At 43.3% G+C, this 21,444-nt stretch overlaps 1 protein-coding gene across 1 annotated transcript in view; it reads left to right on the top strand.

Moving 5' to 3' along the window:
• Nucleotides 1-21,444, top strand: part of LOC147731455 (protein argonaute-3) — a 1,378,491-nt gene that overhangs the window by 1,303,389 nt on the left and 53,658 nt on the right. Inside the window, exon 17 of the mRNA XM_086956497.1 lies at nt 14,349-14,450. Coding sequence (XP_086812623.1) covers nt 14,349-14,450 — 102 coding nt within the window. The remainder of the gene's footprint in view (nt 1-14,348; nt 14,451-21,444) is intronic.

Raw genomic sequence — 21,444 nt, 5'->3', positions numbered from 1 at the left:
AACAGAGATACCCCTACTACAGAACTGGAGTTACAGGACAGAAACTACTCTACCTTCGCATAGTACTTTGTCGTCCGACCTGTGTACGATTCGGTTGGAAAAAGGGGCTACGAATCGGATCCGGAAGAGCCAAATCCGATTGGAAGGCCTTCCGAACGACATCAGAATCGGGTCCTAGGGCTTGTTCTTCCATTGTCCACTTCTGCCATATTTTTTTTTCAACAAATCTTTTTATTGAAAAACAGGACTTGGCAACCAGCTGGAATACAGACACTAGCAATGGTGACTCAACGATGACACAAGGGAGGCATCTGGTACATAAGCACATAAACAAACAATATAATAATCACAGTACCCCAGTGCTCCGAATTCGTCTCTCGATTTCCGGGGCTCACATATTTTATTTATTTATTTATAAAGTTCCCTCCCCTGTAATTGTTCCATTTCTCTCAGATGTGGGTCCACTTGGGGGGGCACCTCCTGGCTTCATATATGGTCTTTTCTGTAACTATACACAAAATCCATATTCCTACTCCATTCTGCTAAATGCGGTGGGTCTCCTGCTTTCCACTTGCGTACTATATTCCGCTTAGCTACCATCAGTCCCAGAGTCACCCATATTTGCTCCTTGAAACTTAGGTCAGCCGGACTCCAGACATTTAACATACATAGCTTTATATTACAATCAATCTTTTGTGCCAACACATCCTCAATGCGACCCGCAACCGCCGACCAGTAAGTTTGGATAGTAATACACTCACATAGCATGTAAATGAAAGAACCAACCTGCCTGCTCCTGGGGCACCCTCCCTCTGCGCTATATCCCATTCGCACCAGCAAAGGGCCGGCCAGGTAGGACCTATGCAGTACCTTCAATTGCACTAACCAGAGCCTGGAGGAAATGGCCACTTCCCTAGGAGGGGCCACTGACGCGGTCCATTCTTCGTCTTCAAGCCCTGCTACATCTTAATCCCAGTGTGCCCGAAGCCGGAGCAGTGGGTCTGCCATGTTATTAATTAGTTCGTTTTTTATAAATAAGTGATATGGCTTTCTCCGATGGATCCCATCTAAGACACTATCCTCAAGCGGGGAGGATTCAGGTAGTGATTCCTCTCTTGGCAGTACGGCAAACAAAGCGTGTTGGATTTGCAAAAATATCTAAAATACTCTGAGTCCACCAATTCTTGCTCCACTTGCAGTGGGCAAAAGGAACCATGTCTCCCACCTTCCACAAGTTCCCCACTTTCGAGATACCTATCAGGTTCCACCGGTCAAAGCCCCTTATGTGAATCAGCTTGCCCAGTTGTTCGGTGTACCAGAGTGGCGTGGCCTGCGTAATCTTGTCCTCCCAACCTTGCCACCCTCTACACCTGTATCGCATGTGCCATGGCACTTCTGCCATCTTTGAGACTCTGCCTTGCAACTTTGCATAAAGGTCACTGCTTCTGCTGGGACAGGGGCTCTTCTAACAAGTGATGCCACTGTTTTAGTACCAATGTTAGCTAGGTGGGGTCCAGTCATGCTTTTAAAAATATAAACTTCCAGAGCAAGATGCTATCATTTTCCTAACAGATCGCTGCTGTATCACTTGATTACTTCAGCAGCTAGGAAATACCATTCCACAGCTCCCATTTTCACCATACATTTAGATAAACATAGTAAACGCGTTAACTTGGTAGGTAGATATATGCATGTGGGACTTCAGCTATGTTAAGGAAGGCTGCCAGGGCCTCTTCCTTGCTAAGCAGGTATACAGATCAGTTTGGGATTCACTGCAACAGCTTTTAGGAAAACTATACATGAATACAGAGCAGAGTTTCAGGAGATTTTATTTGAAGGAATGCTAGTCTCCAATCATATAATCAGTGTTGCTTCTGGCTTATCTGAATAGTAGTGTAAAGATACTACCATGAGCTGGCTATGACGTGAAACACCTGGCAGTTTCAGTCTTATTTCCTCAGTGAGAGTGCTATTTGAACCACTTGAGGACAGCGAAGTGCATTTCGTGGAATGGAGACACCTAAGCAGTGGGCCATTTAAAGGAGATCGTTTTTGAAACCCCAGTACAACCCTTTTGTCCAACGCTATTTAACATAGAGCATTCAGACCCCTTAATGATTCCAGTGGCATCAACAACAAAGACAGTCATACCAATACCATAAACCTGTCAAAGAGGATAGTGGCCATCAGTAGCCGGAGGAAAACCTCCAGCAAAGCAGTGACTCCACATTTGCCACTTCTATTAGTGACTTATGTGGGAGAGTTTCAGGGACTGTGAGGGGGGATGGAAACATCAAGTAACATCTGAAAGAGTGGCAGAAAATAACAAACCCATGATTGCTGAATGTTTTGCAAAATGACAATTGGGAGCAGTTAGAGCTGGGAAAACAAAATGGAATTTATTCCTGTTACCTTCTGAAGAAGTTTCATCTCACTGCTAATGATGACGTGACAAGCTGTGAAAATTTAAATTAGTCAATAAATTGCCAAAAGACCCAAACTGCAGCTGAGTAAGATAGGTAACAAACATGGGTGATATAGCTGACGTGGGATGGGAAAGAAGCCTTACAATCCCAGAGAGTGTGACCAGAAAGGCAAGGTTCAAACTGATACAATTAAAGGTCCTACTTAGAGTATAATATAAAAGGTAAAGTTAAAGAATATGGGGATTGGCCCTTAGTACATCTTAAAAGTCACTCTTATGAAACCCACAATAAAGTAGGCCCATACCTTGCATGGCTCCTTAGAGGAAAAAAACATAATCAGACAAATTAATGGAATCGTAGACCATCTACCCAATCCTGTATGAAGCACGGACATTCCACTCTCCCTCTTAAGATAATATATAACTAAGGCTGGCCTCACTAAAATTCCATCTGAACATGCTGAGCAATTAGATGCGCACATATCAGAAGATTAAGTACATCCTACCATATCCCAACTTAAGATGGGCTATGCACCAGGCCCGGACGGTTTTACAGGAGCATTCTGCAAGGCATTGGCATACAAGTTGATTCCTAGGTTAGCATCCCTATTCAACACATATCCAATGACTGTGACGCCCTCCATGACAGAAGCAGTTCATTCTTTGACAATAAATACTGGTAAGCACCTGTAGAAATGCACCTCCTACAGGCCGATTGCTTTATTAAATTGCAGTGCCACGTTGTACTTAAAAATGTTAGCAAATGGGGGGGCGTGGCTAGCAGCCGAACAAGATGGCTGCCTAGTAGAGAGGCTCCGAGGGTAGCAAAACTCTTCCCAACTATCCGATACATAATCCGTAATAGTACGGTTCTCCAAAGGCTGGGACCGACGTCCGGGACCGAGCGGCGACGACCGGAGGTACTCCGATACAAAACCGAAGCCGGGAAGTGGTGGATCCAGCGAGCGACTGGCAGCGGCCTACTCCAACTGCAGAGACCGGGGCCTCAAGTAGGTGGCAGCCCGGAAGAGAAGTTCGAGTGCGGTGGGGAACGGCGGAGAAGTGACAGCGGGAGGAAGCTGTGAAACAGCGGACGGGAAGCCCCGTAAAGATCCGGAAGCGGACGCAGCTGTGACTACGACAGCGGGAAACCGAGCACCACCAGGGAAAGAATACGGGGGAAGCGCTACCGCAGATAAACCAAACACAACGGCACTTAGACGCCCAAGAGCCGCCGAACTACCGGGCAGATCAAAGGGCTGAGACCGGGGACAAGTGAAATCAATTACGGGGCGAGGACTGCTTGCCGGAACCTTCCCCCTACCCTCCTGCTGAGCCTCACAATTCTTGGCAAGATACAGAGGGCAACTCGTGGCGCAGTGCTTAGGCAGAGACATTTGGCACCCCCTACTTCAGATGCACGCAGAGGAAGGACCGACACCCGCTGGTGGCGAGGGCGGATTAGAACGCGAGGACGAGGCAGCAGTTCATCACGAGGGGGCAACGACGAGAGGCACAGCACACAGTGGGGGGACTTGAAGGACCAACTCCAGTTACTGGGTACAGCCCTACACAATCAGCGGGATTGAGCACTACAGAGACACTGAAACACAAGAAACGCGCCGACTGCGAGAAGCGCTATATTGCGGAGGACAGAAGGCAAATGTGACCCCCCTCCAACCCCACCCCCGCTTGGAACTAGCACAAGGACACTCTCGGAACGTACCAGCTGGGTCTGAGACACACGGCCGCATCAGGAGACAAGGGGCTGATACATACTTGGACCAGTAGCAGTTCTAATAGTTTGGAATAGGGAGAGATCCACGCCAACAACCACCTACACGCCCAGCTAAGAGGCAAGCGCGGACCAGTGTTCAGTAACTCAGAGGCCTTATACTTGGGAGTGAAAAAATCATTACTTCTACAACACTGCCGACCAACACCATGGCGGGCAGAGGCCCGAAACATCAATCCGCGCAGGCAAAGTTGGACAAATTCACATATGATAAAAACTCACCGCCTCTAACGGAAGGTCGCACCTCCTCAGGCAAAGGAGCAGACAATGAAGGTACGACAAAGAAGGTCACGCTGGAGGACATTATGAAGGCACTGTCGAATGTCCAAACCACAGTAGGCACGATCTCTACAGACGTCTCCCTATTTTGGGCAGACTTCCACAAAATGGCGGACAGAATTAAGGAAGTAGAAATAGTCACCAAAGCTCTAGTGGCAGATACATCAGACTTGCAAACTACCGTATCCCGCCTAGAGACAGAGAACAAACTACTATCGGAAAAGCTTGATGACCAGGAAGGACGCTCAAGACAAAATAATATAAGCATTCTTGGTGTTCCAGAGAATGAAGGTGCACAAGCCATGGACCTATACGTGGAAGACTTAGTCAAAACCAGACTACAATCCAAGGGACTCTCCAGTTTCTTTTCGGTAGAGAGAGCCCATAGGGTGCCCGGCGGCCGTCCCAAACGCGGGGCATCCCCGCGACCAATAATTGCTCGCCTATTCAACTTCAGAGACCGGGACATAATACTGCAAACGGCGAGAGTCTACCCGCCAATTAAAGTCCAAAACTCCACGATCACCTTCTTCCCGGACTATACAGCAGCAGTGTCCAGACGTAGACACAGTTTTCTGGAAGTTAAGAAAGCGTTACAGGAACAGGAATTGCCTTACTCCATGCTCTTTCCGGCAAGACTCAGAGTGGTAGCTGAGGACCGGACATGGTTCTTTGAGACACCCGAAGTGGCATACGACTGGCTCAAAGGATGGCGGACAGTGGGCGGCGATAATCGTGGGAGCAGAAATAACCGCAGACGTGGGGAGAGAAACGGTCCAGGAAGTCAAGCAGCAAGAAGTCCTGCTCAAGGACACTCGACAGAACCGGTAACGGAGGGGGAAGGCTAGAGACGACAAAGACATCTAAATGAACCCTGGCAAAACATACAGTTACACAGGACTGCGGTTGTGCCGGCTATGGACACTGAACTGAGGCGGGCCTTGGTGGGCAAGAAGGGTTAGTGCTCCCAGCGGACCCTCCACCCCGGACAAGCAAGTACTACCGTTGCGGAGGGGAAGAAGTACTTTGCTGAGTTGGGGAGGCGGGCAGTTGAAGGTCCGTTGAGCAGGGAGGCAGGGAGGGTGGGGAGGAATCAGGAAGGGGAAGTTATTTTGTTAGGTTTGTTTGTGATTATTGGTGGTATTGGAGGCAGGACAGCGCAGCATTCAAGTGGCAGTTCCTCACGGGAACTCAAAGGGCACCCATTCAAAACAAGCAGGTGTATCTCTGACGACAAGTCTCAAGACTGGATTAATAAGTCCGGAATCCGTCTAACTGGCAGACATGGAGGGGAGAACAGGGAGCAAAAAACCCCCCACACAAACACATCACACTCATGGCACTAGACTCGCAACCTAATCACTGTGCCGATACCCTACAGATGAACCAAGTAGCCCCCCTAAAAATTGTGACATGGAATGTTCGAGGTTTAGGGGATAAGATTAAAAGGGGTCTGGTACTACAGGCCTTGAAGCGTAATGGCCTGGCACTAGCGCTAATACAAGAAACACTGATCACGGGAGCAGCGTGTAAGGCAATGGACAGATGGGGGTACAAAATGATACCCCATTCAGATTTTTCATCAGGCTCTAGGGGAACGGGGATACTGGTAAGAAAAACATCTCCCTTTATAGTTCTGCAGACTAAGGTAGACGACCAGGGGCGATTTGCAGCAGTACAGGGGCAGTGGGAAGGTAGACTCCTGGTCGTAGTATCAGTCTATATACCACCAGCACTCCACTCGGTGGCTCTTCCGGCACTAGGTGACTTCCTCCTAACCCTCCCAGAGGGAGACCTTATTATGGGGGAGATTTCAACTCTACAGTAGACACCACGATAGACAGATTCCCTACACGCCCGCAATCATCAAGCTCCTCCCGATTCAGCGGCTTCCTAGAGGCTATGGGGTTAATAGATGTGTGGAAACACACGCACCTTACAAGGCGACAATACACGTTCCACTCCACAGTACACAACAGTCTGTCCCGCATAGACTACTTCCTAATGCTAGACAATGGAGTGCGTAACGTTAAGGAAGTGGAGATAAAGCCCAGAGGCATCTCCGATCACTCCATGATAATACTTACCCTCTCTCCCCGGGAAAAGTCTCGCCATCGGATGTATCCTATTTACCCTAACTACCTCACAATTCCCGGCATTAAAAAAGATCTAGTAAAAGCAACAAAGCATTATTTTGAGGAAAATACAGCATCAGTGGAATCGCCGATAATTGTATGGGAGGCATACAAGACGATCCTTAGGGGTCAAGCGATTGCCTCTATCACCGGGCATACACGGACACAGCAGAAAGAACTGACTGAAATGGAATCGGCCTTACAAACAGCAGAGGCAGCACACGCGGCGGACCCATCCCCAGACATGACACACACACTAAGCCTCCGACAACAGCAGTATAGGGACTATTTACGAAGACGGACGGTTGAGAACATCACAGCGAGCAGGCACAAAATTTATGACATAGGGGACAAAGCTAGTAAAATGCTGGCCTGGTTAGATAGACAAGGGGACGGTGTCAAGGGCATACGACAGCTTCAGACGCGGGCGGGACAACTCCAGACGCACCCGGAGGAAATAGTCCATACGCTGGCGGGATATTTCCGGGAAGTGTACACCACGGTCTCAGAATTGACAGAGACAGAGGTAGAGGAGTCTCTGAGGCATATCGTGATTCCGACCCTTGAGTCGGAGACAGCGATGGAATTAGAGACGGACCTTATGCTGGAGGAGGTGCAAATAGCAATCCGCTCGATACATCAGGGAAAGCGGTAGGACCTAACGGTATCCCCATAGAATGGTACAAACAAATGGCTGAGACAGTCAGTACACCTTTATTAGCAATGTACAACGAGAGTCTATAAAAGGCAGAACTTCCACTAGATCAACGTATAGCGACGATAGTAGCAATCCCTAAACCAGGCAAGCTCCCAACAAAATGCACTTCATACCGCTCAATATCACTGCTCAATGCAGAAGCTAAAATTCTAGCTAAACTATTAGCGACTAGACTGATGGCCCACCTCCCGCAATTGATACATCCAGATCAATCGGGATTTATGCCCAACAGAAACACAGCCCTTAATCTCCGACGCCTACAAGGAGCACTAGCACTGGCCCCCACTTTGTCAGAACCAGTGGTGATACTGTCGCTAGACCCGACAATGGCATTTGACATGGTGTCATGGCAATACCTCTTTGCTGTACTAAACTTTATGGGTTTTGGTCCCAAGTTCAGAGCATGGATAAGACTCCTGTACACTAACCTGTTGGCCTGCGTAACGGCCAATGGCCACATATCGGACGAAATATCATTAGCAAGAGGGACACGCCAGGGTTGCCCTTTGTCACCCATATTGTTTGCGCTGGTGCTGTAACCTCTGGGGACAGTAATTAGGAAAGGAATTTGCTGGAAGGAGGGTTGGGAAGACCGCATTTCGCTTTATGCTGACGACATGTTCGTTTATCTTACAGACCCTGAGCGCAGCATACCAGCACTGCTTCACATATGTGACACCCACGGGAAGGCATCGGGTTACAAGATTAACTGGTCAAAATCAGTTATTTATGTTCTGCGGTGACCTGAACCGGTGCTCCCAGCCAATTGCCCATTAACACTAGCAAAGGACACCTTTAAGTACCTAGGAATCCATATCACTAAGGACCCGGCGGACTTCATAACCAAAAATATGATGCCCCCTTTGGAGCGTTTAAAGCGCGATGTAGCACATTGGGCGTCCCTACCTCCAACACTTTTGGGTAGAGCAGCCTTATACAAAATGATGGCCCTGCCTAGGTTCCTTTACATACTTGACAACACACCCTATCCGGTTCCGCTCAGCTATTTTACACAAGTAGCAGCACAGGTTTCAATTCTTCTTTGGAGACACCGCCCGGCGCGTATAGCGCAGGTGAAATTACACAAAAGTTGGTGCGAGGGTGGGATTGCGCATCCGAATTTACAATTGTACTATTGGGCGACACAACTTAAAGTTAATAATCAGTGGGTTCACGCGCCCCATGACGACCCAGCATATAGGGCATATAGAGCGCAAACGGGAGCGAATAACATGCTAGCAGTGCTCTACGACAAAAGGCTACTTTTGACACTGAGGGGGCCAACGAAACACACAACCATGCTATGGCACAGAGCGCAGGCAAAACTGGGGTGGAGAGGGATAATAACTAAACTTACCCCACTCTGGGATACTAGGGAGCTAGGGCTATTGTGACAGAGTAAAGGCTTTACGCAATGGGATAAGATAGGGATCTCCAGGGTGGAAGACTTATGGGACAAGGGAACAGTGATACCTTTCACCCAGCTACAACAACAATATGACCTGGGCCCGAATGAACTATACAGATACATACAGATACGACACGCATTGCTGACAGTCATTCCACCAGACACTGAGGTCCCGGAGGCTGCCCCGCTGGAAGATTGTTTACTCACTGATCACATGCAGAAAAGCTCCACATCACTCACCTATAGGAAACTGCCAAATAACCTAGCGGACCCCACAGTCACATTGCGAGAAAAATGGGTGGCAGAAGTGGGAGAAATGAACCATTCAGAATGGCTAGAAGCTCTGGCATCGCCTAAGGAGGTGGGAATCTCTGCCAAACTTCGACTAGTGCAGCTTAAAATCCTGCATCGCATATACTACACTATAACCACCTTATTTAAACTACAGAGGACGCAACACCCATACTGCCTTAGGAGCTGCGGGGAAGAGGGCACCTTTTTTCACACAATATGGGACTGCCGGGAGATAATGGCCTATTGGCGTCAGGTCCTACGCACCATATCACAAACAATGAAGGTATCCCTTACACCTTAGCCACAACGATGTCTACTAAATGTGTGGGAACCTAATGACCTCACACGACACGGACAAACTTGGGTTACATTAGGGCTCATGATAGCTAAAAGGGATACAGCTCAGAAATGGGGGGCTACAGAGAACCCAACTTTAGCAACATGGTGCAGAAACATGGATCTCGCTATGATCACGGAGCGCACAGTGTATGGTACTAGAGGATGCCCACGAAAATGGAATAAAATATGGGCGACTTGGAACACTTACCGAGGGGACATTTGTGATGCACTACCAGAGTCCGACTACGATAGCTCGGACGAGGAATGAAAGGTTGGGAGGGGAGAGGAATGGGGATAAGGGTACCACAGGAACTGACCACTGAAGTGAAATGTAACATTACATGTAAAAGTAACTATGTTGAAATATGTGTAACTCCACCAAACAAGAAATTAATCTGCAAACTGTCTGTATCGCCACTTGTATACTTGATGTTAATGACAATAAAAATTGTTTACAAAAAAAATGTTAGCAAATACACTGGAAGACTTAATTCCTGTGCTCATCCAACCGGACAAGCCGTGCTTTGTTTCATGAAGGAGAGATAGACACATAATAACATATGCAGGCTATTCCACTTCGTCGAAAAGGCTGTAAAGAAAAAAGCAACTGCAGTACTAGTCTCTCTAGACACAGAGAAAGCTCTCAACTGGATGGATGGACTGGCACTTTGAGGCTGGTCCTGGAGGGTGGTGGGCATTGGTCCAAAGTGTATATCTATGAGAATGGCTATGAGCCCCTAAGGCTGAGTAACTCTTAATAGTCAGGTATCGCAGATGTTCCAGCTGAAATAGAGGAGATGTTAGGGATTTCTCCTACCCCCGCTGTTATTTGCCATCAGTGTTGAACCACTGACATATCACATTAGAGGGGCGGAGGAAATGCATAAAGAGTTTACAATTTGGGGTGGAAACACACAAACTGGCCCTCTTCGTTGACAACCATATCCTGACATTGAGGAAGCCACCCCACCCACTGGAAGGTGCACTTCAGCAGCTACTTGAGTTAGAAACAAATTGAGTTACAAAATCAGCATAACTAAATCAGAATTCCTGAACTTAATTCGTCCTTGTGAAGAGTGGAAGATCTGCGGTTTAGAGTCCCCTTTCGATGGTCTACATCAATTGTCAAACTTTTGGGGAAACATCACACTATAAGCACAAGACCTAAATAGACAAATTAGCCCTCCCTACTGTCTGAAATTAGTCATGATCCGTATAGATGGTCTCCCCTATTTCTTTCTTGGTGCGGCATCAATAATTTAGGAAAAATAAATGTCCTGCCCTGAGTTCTGTGCCTCTTCCCGGTACTTGCAGTTCTGGCGAAGGAGAACTTCTTTACACCCCTCCAGAAGAGCATTCAACAAGTTTGTCTGGAGAGGTACTCAGCCAAAAGTCTCTTCTCAGTTACTTCATTAAAGCAAATACTAGGAAAGCCTGGCTCTCCCTGACTTTAGACTAAACTGTTTGGCGACACAACTACAAAACATAATAGAGTGGTCTAAGGAGCCGATAGAAATAAGTTGGCCATATGTGGAATATGCAGTGATGAGACCCTTAGAAGAGTTGGTTTGATTAAGTAAGTCCCATAGATCATGAAACGTCTACTTAAGCACTCTCGTTAACACCACACTTCATGTATGGGACACTTTAGGTTTCAATACATTTTTATTGCCATTTAGTTAATCAATTCACATATTTCGAATTTAATGAATTAACATTTAAAAAAAACCCTCTCAATTCCTGAATTCCCCCTCCCTTTGACCACCTCCCCTTCCAGTTCCACCCACCATCCTTCTTTCAATTGCTTCCAGTATTCTGGTCCAGTCTCTTCCCCAATTGAGGTCTGGTCAACGAAGCTATGCTATATCATTTGTCTGCTTTTGGATTATAGAGTACTAGCCATCAAGTTTGGAGTTTTTCAGTATCTTTAACACTCAAAGTCTCTTGACATCTCTTTGCTAAAATAAAAAATCGAGGAGGTGGCTCCATTGTATTGTAAAGTTATTTCATTGCCTTTGATACCTATGGATAGTTTTTCCATTACCAGGAGCCACCATTCTTCCAATCCACCTAAGTTCGGTAGAGGCCAACCAGTGTCCTCAAAGTTAGAGAATCGTGTGGGACACTTAAATTGGGAGAGGTTCCCTGACCTCCTATCTGTCACTTAATACTCCAGTTTTTTAACACAGATTTCTCTTCAGTACTAAACCGAGCGCCCTTCGATAGGTGACAAAAAGGAGTTGTAGGTACATTGAAGATTTGTTTCACAATGGTACAATTAAATGTTTCACAGAAACTGGACTTCAAGTTAATGGAGTGAGAGACATTACATCATGCACAGATGACAATGGATAATGCACCCAGAGGTTACTACAAGAGAAAAACACCCTTTGAGAAGGTGCTGTCAACTCTCCCATCTCTGAAAGGCCTTGTCTCTAAGTTGTATGCAGCACTTTTAGATAATAAGACTTAACCCTAAGTGGGCTTACCAGAACAAATGGGACAATGCGCTTGGTAGAGAAACTTTTACTAAAGAATAGGAGAAACTATGGGTGGATATCCATAAAAGCTCAATATCTAAAAGACTAGAGAGGATTCACGGATGGCACTTCGACCCCACTAAAGTTCATAAAATGTTTCCTACTACTGGCTCACTGTGCTGAAAGTGTAAAGAGATTCTTTCTCTTATGTTTGGTGGGAATGCCCAAACATACAGTTTTTCTGGAAAAAGATTGCCAAGGCTCGTAAAGAGATTTTGGGCTTCCCTCTGCCTTTTATACCCTAGTACTGTTTTTGCTTGGCCTGAGACAAAGCTTAAATGATAAGGCACTTAAATGGAGCTGTTTGGGGCTGCTAAATTAGCAATAGCTATGTAGTGTAAGAGAACAGACCCTCCCACCTCTCTGATTTTCCAGTGGTATAGTCGCCTGTGGGACTTTGTAGCCTTGGAACGCCTTATAAGTAATCTCAAGAGGGAACACTTGAACTTTGGCTCAGGTCGGTCCCCTATTGTAGAATATCTATTAAAATGTCATCTGTATAAAGTTTTTCCACTGCGATTAAGAGCCTAGCATATTTTTTGATGTGCTGATTCACTAATGGACAATATAGGAATAACATTATGATATATTTTTGCAAAAGAGAGGAAGCTTTTACTTCAATGCACTTGAAGCCATATATTAATTGGTAACAAACAGATGTTTTATCAGAGCCATGTGGGGAGGGCTATTAAGACAGAGGGTATGTTGGAGATTATTAATGGGTTCTACACTTTCTGTGTAGAATATGAAAATGTTTTATTTGTCTCTTGAAATATGAGATTTCGCTGTTACCTTATGTCAGTTGCATGATGCAGTGTCAATGTTAACTCTAATAAACTTTAAATTACAAAAATAGAAGCACGCCATTGGAGTGCTGTGACAGGGGATATGATCAGACTTTATAACATGGAGCTAATAGTTGCCCACTGAGATGGATACAGGCTTTGGACTAGTGCCAGAACTCTCATCCATCTGCGTGGTGCTCTAATATGGACTGATGCATGCAGGCTGAATCATATATGTATCGGGATAGAAAGTGATGGAAGAAATGGGGAAAACCTCAAAATCAAGAGTGAATCAGAGGAATGGCTAGGAGACAGGAGCAAAACGTATCAAATGGATTAGTAATCGCTGGAATGTAGGCATCCAAGATGTATGAGAAGGGAAGATGAAGAAAGGGTGGTGGGGGATCTGACACAGCGTTTACCAAATTCCCATCTTTATAAAATCAGAAATAATTGAATGTGTTAATACTCATTGGAGGAGATTTGCAGCTTTGTTTGACCTTTCCAGCTGTTAGTGAATACATTTTGGGTATCTGAAGGCAAAAGACACACACATGATGGGCGGAATGCAGGGCAAATCAAACGTTCACCCCCAGTCAATAGATTTGGGTTAAATCCATCGTTCTTTTGCTCACCATGCCACTCTAGTTTAGACCCAGCCATATGCAAATCAGTCTTGACCTTGTGCCTCATGGGAATAGTCCATACCAAACTGCCAGGCCAGGTCCAATTGTCCATCAATTGTTCTTTTTGCATTTGTCACCCGGAGTGGGATGTGTATGCCTAGACATGGGTCCTGTGCTCTCCTTGCTACTGGAGTCAAGCTATGCTGGCTGATGAGGGATGAAACCCCGAAACCGGTGCTAGGATGTTTGTTTCCAGTCCAGTGAGAATCTGGCTTGGCAGTTCGGGCTGGACTGTTCCCACTGGACGCAGGGTCAAGACTGAATTGCATATGGCTGGGTTCAAATTGGAATGGCGTGGGGAGTAAAAAAAAAAGATTTAGGCCCAGATCTCTGTACTGGAGAGAATGTATGACGTTGTTCTGCATTCTATCCATCAATTGTTCTTTTTGCATTGGGCATCTGAGACACATGCGCAGGGGAGAATGGCCGTTTTGTTTTCATTGTAATCACCCGTTTGTGCTACAGTATGTATTTGTAGATGGTACACAACACGTAAGTAGAATCACAGATTTACAGAGGCAGGGTGCAGGTATAAAAGCCTATGCCCCTTCCTATGAGGAAGCTCACACCACCCATTGGGGTCCCGGGAGTCTGCTGAGGGGACAGTCACCCTCCAAAGAGTGTGCAGAATCCACAGCATCACAAATGGAGTGATGGAGGTCCCTCACTAGTTTTGAGAATCATGGCTTCTTGGAACAAAAATCAGAGAAAATGCTATGGGATACAAAATAGAGATTGACTGATGTCCCAACAAATGCAAATAAATATGAACAGAGCATTTCATCTTAATGCACAGTAGAACAGAATGCTGATTTGGAATCCTTTTTCTATTATTTTAAATACAAGCAATTGAGTTTAGGTTGGAGCTTAGCCTGATTAAAGTGAGCGTGCATTCTTATCATTGTATCATTAATACTGTTGCTCCTCATTTAAATTGTACCCAGGTTGGAAGAAGTGGGAACATACCAGCTGGAACAACAGTGGATACAGATATCACTCACCCATATGAGTTTGATTTTTATCTCTGTAGCCACGCTGGAATACAGGTAAATCATGTTTCTGATAGTTGGATATTGTTCAACTAAGTGCCTAATCTGAGATAACTTTTACAAAGAAGAAACCTCAATTGTAAATATTCTTTTTTTCTACACGAATGTCTGGAGCAACAATTAACTACAGTTATTTGTCATTTTAAAATAACCCAATCAACTTTAGATATTAAAGCATTTCAAAAAGAATAATCCTGTATCTACATTTTCTGATTACTTTTTAAAATGGAAAACTAATATAAATGTATGGAATTGGAGCTAGATAGACGAGGAATGTCCGAGTCTCTGTGTGTGATTGGATTATGACTTTCTCATGTGTCCTTTGGAAGTGTCTGGACCACAACACAGTTTGAGCTAGTAAGGTCACAACTTAATGTGATGAAAAAAGAACTTGTTATAAGAAACAATGTTTATTTTAGACTTGGCAAGACAAGTTTTCAACATAAATGTTGTTGAGTGGTATTAAGTATAGATCACATATGGGCAATAAATATGTATTAATGCAACATACAATACAAATTGGACACGTCTGTGATAGAGTGCAAAAGACGTCAAGATATAACCCAAGATACAATTGTTCAAACACAGTGAACACGTGTTTCGTCATTGACTGAGACTTCCTTATGACTACTGACGGCTATACTGACAAAATATTGACACTCAAAATATACCCATACAAACATATTGTGACCAAAATATCAATGTCAAAAATATCTACATCCTATACTTATAATGGTAAGTACAGAAATATCAGAAAAAAAATCAATGTCCTAAATATAGTTGTACAAAATATCGTTTTTTAAATATATATAGAACATAAATTAATAAATATTAAATATATTAAAGAATAAAATTAATTAAAAACAATTAGATTTAATATACGTATATATAACAAATAAACTTAATTAAAAAAAGTTAAACATACATATATAATAATTAATATATGTATAAATTTACTTTAAAACCATAATTAAACTAATAATTGTAATGTATTTTATAATTTTACAATTATATAAAATTTAACAAATATATATACATATACCAATAACATAAATTCTAGTTTAAAAAAATATACTATTTTAAATTAACATATTAAACTATTTAAAAATCTTTAAACTTAAATTCCCATACCAGTCACTGCAAAAGTAGGGAAAGTGTTGGATAGAGCAGGGTTAAAAATTACTATTCCCACCCCAATGGGTGCAACAGTAGAGAAAGTGTTGGATAGCGGAGAGGTAAAAATTACTATTCTCACTCCAGTCAGTACAAGAGTAGGGAAAGTGTTGGATAGTGGAGGGGTAAAAATTACTATTCCCACGCCAATGAGTACAATAGTAGGGGAAGTGTTGGATAGCTGAGGGGTAAAAATTACTAACCCCACTCCAATGAGTGAAACAGTAGGGAAAGTGTTGGATTGTGGAGGGGTAAAAATTACTATTCCCACTCCAATGAGTGCAACCATACGGAAAGTGTTGGATAGCGGAGGAATAAAATGTTCTATTTCCACTTCAGTGAGTTCAATAGTAGGTAAAGTGTTGGATAGCAAAGGGACACAATTTACTATTCCCACTCCAGTCAGTGCATCAATAGGAAAAGTGTTGGAGTGCGGAGGGGTACAATTTACTATTCTCACTCTAGTCAGTTCATAATTAAAAACAAACAAAATATCATCAACATAATAAAAAAAATCAGTAAAACACATAAATGTTAAAAATAAAAATATATTTACTATTAAAAATAAAAAATACAAACATATAATGTTAAATATAAAAATATATTTAATAAAAATTAAAAATAAAAACATTATAATGTTAAATACATATCACAAATACCTACAAATATTATATTAAATTAAATACAATAAAAATTTGAAAAACAAATTTGTATTTAGAAATTATTTAACAAAAACATTAATTATTACATACATTCAGTCTATTTACTTCCTAGCCCATGACACCACACAACTAACAACCCACATCGAAAATAAAATAAATGTATTTGCATAATTAACATCATTAATTATCGATTGAACAAATATTATTTAAAATACAAATTTAAACACATACAATTTAATTAACTTCCCACCCTTTACACCTATAATACCCACAACCCACACCTAAAATTAAACTGTAAAAAAATGAATTACTCAATGAAATTTTCTTTCCAATTAAATTACTAATAGTATTTAACAACTAATTATAAAGTAAGTCAAATTAATGTACTCCCCACCTTTCACCCCATGATCCAAAAACACAAACACAAAAAAATAATTAAACAATTACCATAATTATCAACTAATTAATATTACTTTTCAAATGAAAAATACATTACCTCCCACCCTTTAACCCTATAAACCTCACAACCCACACCTAAAATTAATTAAACAATTACCATAATTAATTGTCAATTAATTAATATTTTAATTAACTAATTATTAATTAATTACAAATAAATTACTTCCCATCTTTTACCCCTATTAACCAACTCGCACCTAAAATTTACCTAAAAAATTAAAAACATAATTAACTTTATAAAATCTCAATTAAATAAATATTTTAAATAAAAAATATTCATTAATTTTTTATTATTAAATTACTTCCCACCCTGTTCCCCTATAAACCCACAACCCGCTATGGAACTAAAAAATGCAAAATGTAATTAAAATAAAATTAATAAGTACTACAAATTTATTTAAAAAAACAAACAATACTTATACAAAAAAATACATCACTTGAATATAAAATATATACTAAAATACATAACACTAATTAAAAAATCTAAATTATAAACAACAGTATTTTTGCAAACGCTATTAGTGACTTCTGTATTTTTAAAATCGGTATGTCTTACCCTAAAGGCGATATTCTTGACCACATTATTCTTCCTGTAGATATTTCTGTGTCACAATATTTAAAACTCGATATTAGTGTGTCGACATTTCCAACTCGATATTTGGACTGAATACCCTACTGACGTATAGTGACAAAAGCTAATAGGTTGACACATGCATTTCTCTGCCAAATACTACTAAAAAAAGAGCACACCAAGTAATTGAATTCATAGTCAAAACCCAAAAGTAAACATTAATACTGTTTGTTTAGCAATCACAACTAGTTATTTCTTTCCTAGGAGATTTTGTCAAAGAAAATCAAAGAGGACCAGTTATTTGTCATGCAGCGAGCTGAAAATGCATTGTTTAGAAAGAGTAATGACAGGGTGGGAGGAAAGATAGCAAAAAAATAAGCAGGTTATTCCAGTCAACTCGCACAGAGAGAAACAAAAGCTTGTTTACCAAGGCAGAGACGAGAAAGTCCAAAGCAGGGGCATGCATGTGTATAGGTTGCATGAAACCAGCGCCTTGAGAACTTGGGTAATGTGTTGTAGGCAGTGGCTTGAGTAACCAACTACAAACAAATCTCGAGGGCCCTAGGGAGCAGAGGGCTGCTGTCTGGCTTTGAGGAAAGAGGTCACATGACAGGAGCCACAGACACAAAGGACCTTCTGAGAATAGGAAAAGGAGCTATCTAACGCAGCAAGAATTTTCAATTCTATTAAGGACACGGAGGCGAGGATTATGCTTTCTATTTCATTTATTGCCACTCACAGCAGCCAATGAAACTTTAGTATTATGTAAATAAAACTACATTTCCCATGATGCACATGTAACACATCACATCCTGTCAGACCCCATAAGAGCCACCATGAACGGAAATCCTCCTCTTACTTTGCTTCGAGCAGTAAAAGTCCATCAAACATAACTCAAGTCCAATAATAATATCCTCCAACGTGGAAGAACAATCCAACTGGAATTAACGTCTTCTTAACAGGAAGCATATTTAATCCATCTTCTTCTCAGAACCTGGAAGAATGAGAGATAGGAAAACCGTCATTTCTGCTTAAACCTTATATAAACCTACGGGTGGGTAAAACATTACATTACTGTAATGTAACCGGGTGGGATATTCCTCGCCTCCGTACCTTAATAGAATTGAAAATTCTTGGAGCGATAGCTAGCTAATTTTTTATTCTATTACAGGACTGGAGGCTTCGTATTATGCTAGTTTAACGCTGATGAAACACTACAGAGGAAATATTATCCACCGGTTTATAATAAAACTGCTTAAAGGTAGATTTGGAAGACCAATCAGCAGAATGCATAATGTCCTGAAAAGTAGAACCTAACATAAAACTTTTAGAGGCCATTGCCCCATGAACAGAATGCGCCCCAAACACCTGGGTATCAACACCCGCCTCTTCCATAACAGATTTCAACCATCTGCCTATCGTAGCCACAGTAACAGGTTTGTAAGGTTTCTGAAAAGCAATTAATAATTGCACCACATCAGCAGGCCGAATGGACCTGGTACATTCCTCGTAGGGCTTAAGACATTGAACTACAAAAAGTTTAGCGTTGCTAGGAAAAGCATGATATTCCACACACCGAGACATTGTCTTAGTTCTGGAAGTAATTTAAAAAGAAACTCTTTCAGGAGTAAATACTCTACCTGTAATGTCCAAAGCCTTAATGTCAGATGACCGTCTACATGCTACGAGACATAAGAGCATGGCTAATTTGGACGAAAGTTGTTTCCTGGTTAACATATAATTTTGCGAGCATTGATTAAATAAGGAAAGAACTAGAGAGACGTCCCATAAGGAAGTATTCTTGGGTTTGGGCGGATTCGCTACTCTAATACCCTTTAATAGCTTACATATTAATGGATGCATCCCTACTGGTTTGCCCTCAATCTGGGAATGACCCGCCGAAGTGGCGGAACGGAAAGTATTAATGGAACAATATGCCAACCCTTCAGAAGCCTTCTGAGAAAGAAAATTTACAACGCAGGGTAAGTCTGCCCCCACAGGATCCACGTGTTCCACGCACCAACAAACCCAGCCCTCCCAGGCTGAAGAGTATCTCTTCCCGGTTGAGGGGGCCCAAGCCTGGTTTATAAAGGCTGAAGCTTGTTCCGAAAAGCAAGGCATTTGCCAACATTGCCAGAAAGTCTCTAGGCCATCAGGGACAACTGCCCGACATCATCGGGTGCATCTCTCCATGAGGGCCCTGGAGCATCGTCGGGGACTCCGGAATTCTCCTGGGAGAGTCGCAGCTCGCCTCCAATAGGATCGGGAACCAAGGCTGCGACTTCCACAGGGGAGTCACTAGGATCACTTCAGCTATCTGTCGTATTATCTACGTGAATACCCGGGGAATCACTATGAACGGGGGAAAGGCATAATTCAGAGAATGGGACCAGTCCTGAGAGAAGGCATCCGTCGCCAAAGCTAATGGGTCTGGTCTCCAGCTGAAGAATTTGGTCATTTGACGATTCAATCTGGACGCAAACAGGTCGATCGCGCATGTCCCCCAGATCGCCTGCAGCCAATGTACTACCTGAGGTTGGAGTTGCCAATCGCTGTAGTCCTTGAGATGTCCGGAGTTCCAGTCCGCCACTACGTTGGACTGGCCCGGAATATATTATGCTATGACCGAGATCTGGTGACTTAGGCAATAGTGCCAAAAGTTCTTCACTATCTCTACTAACATGGAGGACCTCGTGCCTCCCCGCTTGTTGATGTACCGAACTGCCGATATGTTGTCCATCCGCAAGAGGATGCAACACAACACTCTTTTGGGTGACAGGGTCCGGATCCCGAACGACCCTGCTAGAAGTTCTAGACAATTGATGTGGAGGTCTAGTTTGCGTAGGGACCAACGCCCTCCTGTGGAAATATTTCCCCAACGAGCCCCCCAGCCCTCCAATGAAAAAGGGACCAGGTCCTTGTAGGAGAGTCCCTTCTGCAGATGTTGAATCTTCAACCTTTGAAGGCTCGATAATGAAGAGTCCCTGGAAATATCGCCTGTATGGATGACGCCAACAGGCCCACTATTTTGGCAATCACTCACAGTGAGACCGTCTGTTTGGATAACAGGGAACGTAGCTCTTTTTTGATATCCCGAAGTTTGGTGCGGGGAAGGCTCAATTGAGCCGTGTGAGAGTTTATGACGAAGCCCAGGAAGTCTATTGTCTGAGAAGGACACAGTACTGACTTGGCTTCGTTGACCACGAATCCCAGATTTTGCAACATAGCAATGGTCATGCGCAAATGCTGAACCGCCAAGGTCGGAGGCTGCTCCATGATCAATATATCGTCTAAGGACACTATCATGCTAACCTCTTGTTCTCTGAGGTAAGCTATCCGTGCTTCAGCACTTTGGTGAATCACCATGGTGCTGAGGAGAGACCGAAAGGAAGGACCAAATATTCGAACCATCGGTCTCGCCATTGAAATTGCAGGAACCGGCAATGTGGAGGAAAAATTGGAATGGATAAGTAGGCGTCCTTCATGTCCAGACGGACCATCCAGTCCCCTTGTTTCAGGAGATCCGCCAACAGATGGATACCCTCCATCTTGAAATGCTTGTAGGTTATGTAATGATTGAAGTCTTTCAAATTGAGTACCAACCTGTAACCTCTGCCTTTCTTCTGTACCAGAAAAATATTGCTGCAGAAACCGCGAGGGCCCTCGTCGCAATATGCTATTGCGTGTTTCTGCAGCAATTCTTTGATTTTTGAATCTATAAAAGCGCACTCTGTTTGGGAAAAAGAAAGCTGTCTGGGCTGTCTGTCCTGAAAAGGAAGCTGAAAGAAATCTAGATGAAAACCCTGAATGGTCTGTAATATCCAAGCATCCTGAGACAGTTGAACCCAATTGTGATAGAAAAACTGAGTACGACCCCCCCTCCCCCCACCAAGGGAAGTGGGAATGTGTCTGGAGCACTCACCTGACGATTCTGGGGCTCGAAAGCCTCCACAATATGCTCCTCTGTTGAAACGCCTCTTGTTGAAGTCGGGTGGAGTCCCACTCAACCCTGCCTCGGCCGAAGTCACCTTTCTGAGGACCTTGGGAGAATTGGCGACTAAACGACCGTCCTCTGCTTCGTGCGGCCCTGTTGAAAACACTAGCCTGAAAGACTCTTGATACCCGA

Source organism: Lissotriton vulgaris, chromosome 2_1 (genome assembly GCF_964263255.1).
Source record: "Lissotriton vulgaris chromosome 2_1, aLisVul1.2, whole genome shotgun sequence".
Lineage (NCBI taxonomy): Eukaryota > Metazoa > Chordata > Amphibia > Caudata > Salamandridae > Lissotriton > Lissotriton vulgaris.
The sequence above is the reverse complement of the archived record's forward strand: the minus strand, read 5'-3'. Positions and strand labels throughout refer to the sequence as shown.